General features: G+C 41.6%; 1 protein-coding gene across 1 annotated transcript; it reads right to left on the reverse strand.

The window, feature by feature from the left end:
• Positions 1-7,837: 7,837 nt before the first annotated feature.
• LOC130272633 (calcium-regulated heat stable protein 1-like) lies at positions 7,838-8,553 on the reverse strand. Its single transcript, XM_056518466.1, has one exon. The coding sequence runs from the start codon at positions 8,455-8,457 to the stop codon at positions 7,984-7,986; it is 474 nt and encodes a 157-aa protein (XP_056374441.1). The 5' UTR covers positions 8,458-8,553; the 3' UTR covers positions 7,838-7,983.
• Between the last annotated feature and the right edge of the window lie 469 nt (positions 8,554-9,022).

The following is a 9,022-nucleotide window of genomic DNA, read 5'->3' on the forward strand; positions in this document are numbered from 1 at the left end:
ATAAAAAAAAGCCATCCCCCTGATGTGTCATCCTTACAGAAAAAGCCAGCTTAGCCAAGCAGGCACTTCTTGCAGGAATGGCATGTTAGAGGAGGAAGGGTGCTTTGGTGATCTGTGTGGAGTTGGTGCTGTCAGAATGGCAGCTGAGGAGAATGTGAGCAGGTGATTCCCACCCATTGCCTTTGGTATTGCTGCTCCGGATCTCCACTGCATTCCACTTCCTGATGCTGGGGCCTGATACATTGGAGTACCACACTGATTTTGCCAGTGGTTGGCTGAGCAGCAATGTGATGCATTGGACCCTAGAACCAGGATGTACAGTTCACCAGAGACCTGGTGCTGAGGTCAGCTTGAGACATTGCTGCTCAGCCAATTATTGGCCGCAGCAGTGTCCCATCTCAGCTTGTGACACCCTGACGTCCTGTCGTACGGTAATAACTCAATTGTGAATTATTGTCGTAAAAATATGAATTATGGAAAATTATGAAAATTATCAAAAATTTCAAAATTATGACCAAGTGAATTGCATCAGATATCAACTAGTTCTTTTTATGACAGGATGACATTAATCCTTAAGGATGTAGTTTTGCAACATACAATAATACACAGGTATTATAAAAGTATGCAGATTTATTGGTTTAAATGTCTATCTGTGTCTAGTCAAATGGGTAATTAATTGTTAGTCAGAAAAACATTGCCTTTCCACCATGTCTTAGGAATGCAAGCACTAAGCAATACTTCTACTAAGAATCATGATGCCCTTTACAATACTTAACAGTATATGACAATATCATATGTCCTACTGATTACCATACATATATATATATATATATATATATATATATATATATATATATATATAGATAGATAGATAGATAGATAGATAGATAGAACTAATGTTCATTCGGGTAAGACATATTTTTTCACAGTTTCTTATCTCAACCCCCCTTTACCTTGGGTGAATTGTAGTAGGTTCATCTAGAGAATATGCCTCTATTCTTCAGTGAGAACCTAAACAAACTCCTCTGTCTTATCACTGACGTAAATCTGGAGTGACTAGAAAGGTACTCCACTCAAACTGGGACATTTGTAGAGAAGGAACTCTGAATAAACTGTAGCCTCTCCATGAACCCCACTAAGGGTGGGTTCACACCACGATTTTGCTATACGGTTTCGGCATACGATTTCATAATAAAACCCGTATGCAACCGTACAGAAAACCGTGCCCATAGACTTCCTATTCAAAACTGTATGCACCATAATGTATGCGGTTGTCTCCATTTTTCAAACCATACGGTTTTTTACTTTTTTTTCGGACAGAAAACCGTGGCCTCCCACATTTTTTAGTCCGGGTGAAAAAACATATTAAACTGTATATGTTTTTTTAACATGGGAGTCAATGGGAACCGTAACATGGGAGTCAATAGGAACCGTACCGTATGTGCATACAGTTCCATTCGGGTTTCACCATACGGTTTTTTGACTTTGCACAGTTTTTTATCTTGGAATTTCAATCAAACAAGTGAAATTTTGTTCATAATGGAGTGAAAAGTTAAAAACTTATACGTTTTTTTCTTAAAAAACTGATGCAACCGGACAGCATTTTTCAAACCGTATACAGTTTTTAACCGTATACAGATAAAAATGTGTACACACGTTTTGATACAGTTAAGTCAGGTTTTGAGGAATCCGTTTTTTAATCAAAAACCTGATACGAGAACTGTATTGCAAAAACGTGGTGTGAACCCAGCCTTAGGCATGTTTAGCATCTATACAACATGGTGGACATCATGATATAATTCTATTAAACATTGTGATACATTTTTGGCAGTAAGTAGGACAGTCAAGGAATCCAGCATCAGAAAGTGGAGAGCAGGTTGCAGGGATACCGGAGGCTACAGGGGGAAATTGAGGTAAGTATAGCTTGTTTAAAAATTTTTTTTTTGCAGGATAACCCCTTAAGGACACATGCCGTAAATGTACGGGGCTACAATGAGTAACTGTGCGCACAGCGCAGTACATTACGGAGTGACTATGAAGCGAGCACAGGAGCAGCGCTCCCTACTTAGCAGGTGAGCTCACCAATAATGACGGACATAACGCTGATGTCCAACGTTAACCCTATAGATGCCATGATTAATGTCAATCATGGCATCTATAGCAAAACCGGAGGTTCCAGTGGTCTTACTATTCGCTCTGTGTTCAATAAGCTCAACTGGCTACTGGAGGTTTCCTTACCTACCTCCGGCATCAGGGTGGCAGAGCTTCTTGTGCAGCCTGAAGAGCCAGACTATACAAGAAGATTGCCGATAGTACTGATCAATACTATATCACATAGTTCTGGACAGTACATAGCAATCTAATGATTGCTATTAAAAGTCTTAAAAAGGGGCTTAAAAAGTATAAAGTAAATATTTAAAAAAAAGTTTAAAAAAATATATAAAACCCCTTTCAAATAAAAATATAAATCATCCTCTTTTCCCATAAAAAAAAATAAAACAGTGAAATAAAAAAAAAAAACTTCATATCTGGTATGGTTGCATGTGTAAATGTCCAATCTATTATAATATTCCACATGGTAAATGGTGTAAGTGTAAAAAAAATACCAAACATCTGAATTGCTCATTTTTGGTGATATCACATGTCAGAAACAAATTGATAAAAAGCGATAAAAAGTTCCATAAAAAAAAACAAACAATGGTACTGATAAAAATGACAGAATCATGGCGCAAAAAAATCATCCCTCATACAGCCCCATACACGGAGGAAAAATTAGAAAGTTACAGGGGGTTAAAAAGGGTATAATTTTTTTTCTTTTCTTTTTTTAAGCAGTACAATAATAGTAAATCGTGTAAACATGGGTATCATTTTAATTATTTTGACCTACAGAATAAAGAAAACAGCAGTTTTACAATAAAGTGTACAGCGTAAAAACTAACCAATGCCATCCCTCACACACACACATACACACACACACACCCTGCCATCCGAAAATGTATGCCTCTTAGAACGGGAAGAGAAAAAAAATGAAATTGCAAAAATATAATTGTCTGTGTCCTTAAGAGGTTAAATGTGTGCATTTATTATAAGAGCTTGCATTAAACCTGGTACAAAGCCACCCAGTGGTCACATTTTAATTAAATATCGGTTAGCTTTGTATTAGCAAACAATAAGGTCAGTTTTTCTCCCTAGAGATATGATCCTGTACCATACACTGAGAGCAAATAATCAAGACTTGTAATTTTCTTTCAAATGCTATATTATTAAGCAAGGATATGTCTTGTTTGCAAGAACATGGCATTCTTTCATCTGAATTTACAACAGCTAGAATGCTGTTTCTTAAAGGGACCTCAAGTAAGTATTTTTTTTATATTTAATGTACAGATGTATGTAATTTATTGTTTATGCAAACTCCTCCAGAATTAGGAAAACTATCTCTGTAGTGCCACATTTAGGCAGCTACCCAGTCAATGTCAATATTAGTCAATATCTGTGACAAAATGAAGAGAAGGGAGTCAGTTGTGAAATTGATGAAGTCAGTGGTTTTATCGGTCTCTGCTAAGATCTCACGGATAGCCTGTACACCCGCATCATGGGGGATGCGGGTGTACATTCTCTCTACGTCAATGGATGCAAGGTGGTGTGTGCTGTTCAAAGGGAAACTGTCCAGGTGTGTAAATAAGTCACCAGTATCTTTTATATAAGAAGGCATGGATGGTAGGAGTGGTTTTAGTAACCACTCTAGGTATTGAGAAAGGTATTCAGTCGCAGAGCCGATCCCCGCAATGTTAGGTCGCCCTGCGGGTCGGCTCTGTGACTTATGCACCTTGGGTAAAAAGTACCATCTAGCGTGACGTGGGCTACGAGGAATTAATTTTTAGATAAGTATAGGAGAGGATCTTTCAATCGCAGGCGCGGTAATCACTGCCGGCAACCATCCGATTTTTGGACCTCCGACTCTGAGGGCAGCCAATCTGACGACACCAATCGCCCAGGTCGCACCGATTCGAAACCAACTAATTATAATGTGAGGAGCACTACTACAGTTTCCACAGGTTCCGCCCCTTTAGGAAAAGAATCAGAAGAGGGCGAAGGAAGAAAAGAACTCTCAGTACAACTGAAGAGAAAGGGAGTATCGTGGAAAGACTAAATAGTCAGACTGATATTGTGGTCAATCTGACTGAGATCTCCCTTTCTGAGGACTGTTGTTCTTTGTAGGCCAAGGGCCTGAATTATGGCTTGCATGAAACCTTCGATCCTGTCCAGTTTAAGATTGATCTACTAAAGGCTACCAGAAAAATTAATTTACATAAATGACATAATAAAAGCAGTTTTGAGAAAACTCAAACAGAGGGTGAAGTCCCGGCTGTCATTGGTCCTCTCGGGTTCTCCCCTATCCTGGGGGCTACCCCAGATGACCGTGACACGATTGACCTTCTGTGTGGCTTGTCTGAGTCTACGCCCATTAACGATTCTTCCGAGTTCGTAGAGGTATCATCGTTTAGAGGGGGGAATCCTTTCTCTTACTCTCCTCCCATCTCTGTGGGTAGTTCTATTGACCTATTCACACGGGCGGTTGAGAGCGCTATGAGGGCTTTGATATATCCCCACCCCGATAGTAACCTTATGGATGGTGAACGTAGGGCCCTAAAGTGGACCAACTCCAGACATTCTTGCGACAAAAATGTGAAAGAGGCCAAATATCCCTCCCTACTGCTGAAAAATTAATTCCTTGTAGCCTACGTCACGCTAGATGGTACTTTTTACCCAAGGTGCATAAGTCGCAGAGCCAACCCCCTGGGCGACCTAACGTCGCGGGGATCGGATCTGCGACTGAGTTCCTTTCTCAATACCTAGAGTGGTTACTAAAACCACTCCTACCATCCATGCCTTCTTATATAAAAGATACTGGTGACTTATTTACACACCTGGACAGTTTACATTTGAACAGCACACACCACCTTGCATCCATTGACGTAGAGAGCCTGTACACCCGCATCCCCCATGATGCGGATGTACAGGCTATCCGTGAGATCTTAGCAGAAACCGATAAAACCACTGACTTCATCAATTTCATAACTGATTCCCTCCTCTTCATTTTGTCACATAACGAGTTCAAAGACGGCGACACTTGGTACAGACAGGAGACCGGGACTGCTATGGGCATCCCGGTCTCCTGTACGTACGCCAATCTGTTTTTGGCTGCGTTCGAACGCAGATATGTCTTCTCCCCTAGCAACCCTTATGTGTCCAACATTAAGTTGTTTTTGAGATATGTCGATGACATTCTCATCATTTGGGAGGGGTCTGAGGACACCTTTAATTCTTTTGTCACCTACCTAAATTCTAGTAACAAAGAGAATATGCTATTCACCTCCGTTTTTGGCGACCAAGAACTCACTTTTCTAGATGTCAAGCTTATAGTCCAAAATGAGAAGTTACTGACACAGGGCTATAAGAAGACCATTGCACGTAATTCTCTCCTCCACTTCAAGAGTTCGCACCCACACCATGTTAAGAGGAGCATCCCCTATTCACAGTTCTTGAGATTAAGAAAAGTGAACAGTGAGGATGATAGTTTTAGAGAACAGGCCTCTGACCTAAAATCTAGACTCCCTGACCGCGGCTACCCTGTCAAAATTATTGATGAGGCTCTGAATAGAGCCCTTTCCATTCCGAGGTCGACCTTATTACGTCCAAAATCTAGACTTAACACAAAACCCAAAAGATTTGTTTTTTCTGTTACAAACACCAATATGAACACCCTTGTAGCCAGCACTATCCGTAAACACTGGTGTATCCTGGAGTCCGATCCAGACCTAAAAAATGTTGCCAAGAATACTCCCCTAATTACATATAGGAAGAACCGGACCCTAGGCGACATACTCAGGAAAACAGATACGGTACCCAGGGATCTGCCAGGGAACGGTGGGAACTGGCTCACTAGAGGTCTTTTTCCATGCAGGTCTTGCTCTTTTTGTGCCCAATACCTAGCCACCAAAAGCATACAATTAGGAGGTCATCGCCATCTAGTCACTGACCTTATTACTTGCTGCACCACATTTTTGGTATATGTTATTTTATGCCCGTGCTGCTTCTTTTACGTTGGCAAGACGATCCGGCCCCTTTTCGTCCGTTTTCGGGAGCACGTCCGCTCCATTAGGACTGGTGTAGGGGCCCCTCGCCTCATTCATCACGTAAAAGAAGCCCACGCTGACGATCCTAAGGTCTTGAAATTTGCCGGCCTCGAAAGAATTAAGACCCCTCCCAGGGGTGGCGACAGACACGCCGCTCTCCTACGCAGAGAGGCCTATTAGATAATCCGACTCGAGGCGGCAGGTATTCTTGGCCTTAACGATCGTCTAGAACTGACCCCATTTTTAGGATTTTAGGATGATTTGCCTAAGTATATCGTTTTTCTGTTCATATGTATTTGTGTAGATGATATTTTGCAATGTTCATGTTCTTATTTTCCCTACCACGTTTGTTTATGTCTTACCTTGATCACATGTGCAGGGTGTTTTGACACCTGACCTTGGCCCCGCCTACCATGACGACTATATTAGGAGCCATGGATGACGCGGCCAGGTATACCAGCTTGAAGAAGCACCGCTTCCGGCGTGAAACAGTCTGTCCTGGTGCACGTCCCCCGCCTCCCTCCACCCACCTGTGTTTACTACCTGGAATGCTGCAATAAAGCTTCATTGCCAATGGTGAGTGCAGTCTTGTTCTCTTGATCCGATTACCTTGTTCTGTATATGGACTTTTGCACCTCCGATTGTTGGCATTTGCACAGGGCTACACATGCACTCCACCGAAGCTATTTATCACTGACACCGTTACCTTAGTCCTGCAAGTGCCGGGCCAATCTATATCTTGCTGTACATTACCTTATACATGCACTTTATATTGGCATGCAGTGGCACGCATTGTCTCAGTGGTATAGACAGAAACATCAATTGGATGGTTTTTAACTAGTATTGGCTGCAATAAAAGATCTGTTTTATAATATCTACACACATAAGAAAAATAAATTGCGGAGCAGCTCACCAGTTCCAGGGGATCAGGTCTGTGACATCGCGGTCAGGCGACAGAAGGACGGGGAGGCTGAGATGTTACGGGGGGAATCAGATGTCAGGGCCACAGCCGTATCGCACCCTTTGGTGCTTCGTCAGGCCCCTGTGACGACATCATGTTCTCTCCAGTGATTTTAATTATATGCTGTGCCATGTGATACAGGTAGTAGGTGGAACATGCTGAATTAACTCTCAAGTGCTCAACAGAAAAAAAGGTGAGTGAATTAAAATCAGTTACAGAGAAAACAAAACTGCATGTGAACAAGGACTTAGGCAAAGTGATTCATATTAATGCTCCTAATTCATTCTTGTCATTTAGACCTATTGGTCCTGCTGCATTTAAGCAGAGAATCCATCTGGCTTCTTTCAATATTAATGTTTTTTTTTCATTTATAGAACTTTATTACATAAAATGCAATTATTTATTGAAGACAAAACATATCGGAAAATAGTTAGATATTCCTGTGTTACTAAAAGTCTGCATCAGTATAGCGCACTTTTTGTGTGCATAATAAACAAAAGTATAAGCATGGGGCACTGAACCGAGCTACAAGAGTGTGGTGCTCCGTTTTGTCATCTTCACAAATGCCACTGTATAACACCTGATCCATACAATTTCTAGCATCTAGAATACCATTCACGTTCAATGTGCTGGTATCTTACGTCACAGCAGCATAGCTTTGACACAGTTACAGTTTACACAGTTTACAACCCCTATACCTAATTCAGAACAACAAACAGCTATAGGAAAATAAGGCAGCGTATTGGAAAAGCATAAAATGTAGAATCCAGTGCAACCATTGTGAGAATGTTCATGGGTAATAGCTTTATGTGGTAGCAAAGAATGTATGTTATCAAACAATGGCGTCAAAGAAAAAAAAAAAAAAGTGATGCTAGCTACACAAATCTAAGAAGTGATGATATGTCCAGACCATGTCTCATGCTTTGTTCCAGGAGCTAAATGGGTTATCACAACTTCCACGGCCTGTTTTTTCTCATGTTTCGGAGGAATGGAGCAAACTTTGTAAGTGACTTCATCACCTTCTACAGGGACATATTCTCCTTCAATATCGGAAATGTGTACAAACATATCTGCCCCTCCATCTTCGGGTGTTATGAAGCCATGTCCTTTAGAGCAGGAGAAGGATTTACACACTCCTTTGTACACTGGTCCTTCAGAAGCTCGGACAGTTGCAGAAAATGTTCTTGTACGTCTAGTAGGGAGTGTACTAGGCATGAGGTGTCTCATAGGAGATGGAGAGCAATCTCTTATTCGTTGAGGGCCTGGTAAATTAAGGGTCTTCGGAGACTCTGGAAACTGAGGCGATACTGGAGACCCACTGGATGTGCCAGTAACAGGTGAGGTTGAGTAAGATGACATTTCTACTTCTTATCGCTGTGACTTCTTCAAGCTAAATTTTCTCTCTGCAGAACTTGACACCCAGATGGCTCCTTACTTCATCAGAAGATTCTGAGTGCAGAGCGCAGACAACATGGCGCACACAGCGCACGAACTCCGAACTAAACTGTGCCTGCGGCTTTTCCTGTCCTCCTCCCCCTGTGACATCAGCATACACCCTCCATGTCACCGACCCGTATGTCGACTCCCCCGCCTCCCTGTGACGAGCCGCTCTCCAGCACATCCAATATTAATGTTTGATGTCTAGTTTTTCCTGGAATAGGTGTTTCTATTCTTTCTAACGCACCAAACTTTAAAGCGGAATTATTGCCATTGTGAAAAGTCACCATATGATCAATAAATCTTGCTGAACCTTTTTTATTAGTAATCAATCATCTTACATGTTCTCTAATCCTGTGGAATAATGGTCTCTTAGTTTGTCCTATGTAGAAAAAACTGCATGTGCATGTCATGCAATATACAACAAAGTCTGACCTGCAGTGCCCATATGAACGGAGGAGCGGAGCATTGAGGAGGAGGACGTGCA

Source organism: Hyla sarda, chromosome 5 (assembly GCF_029499605.1).
Source record: "Hyla sarda isolate aHylSar1 chromosome 5, aHylSar1.hap1, whole genome shotgun sequence".
Taxonomy (NCBI): Eukaryota; Metazoa; Chordata; class Amphibia; order Anura; family Hylidae; genus Hyla; species Hyla sarda.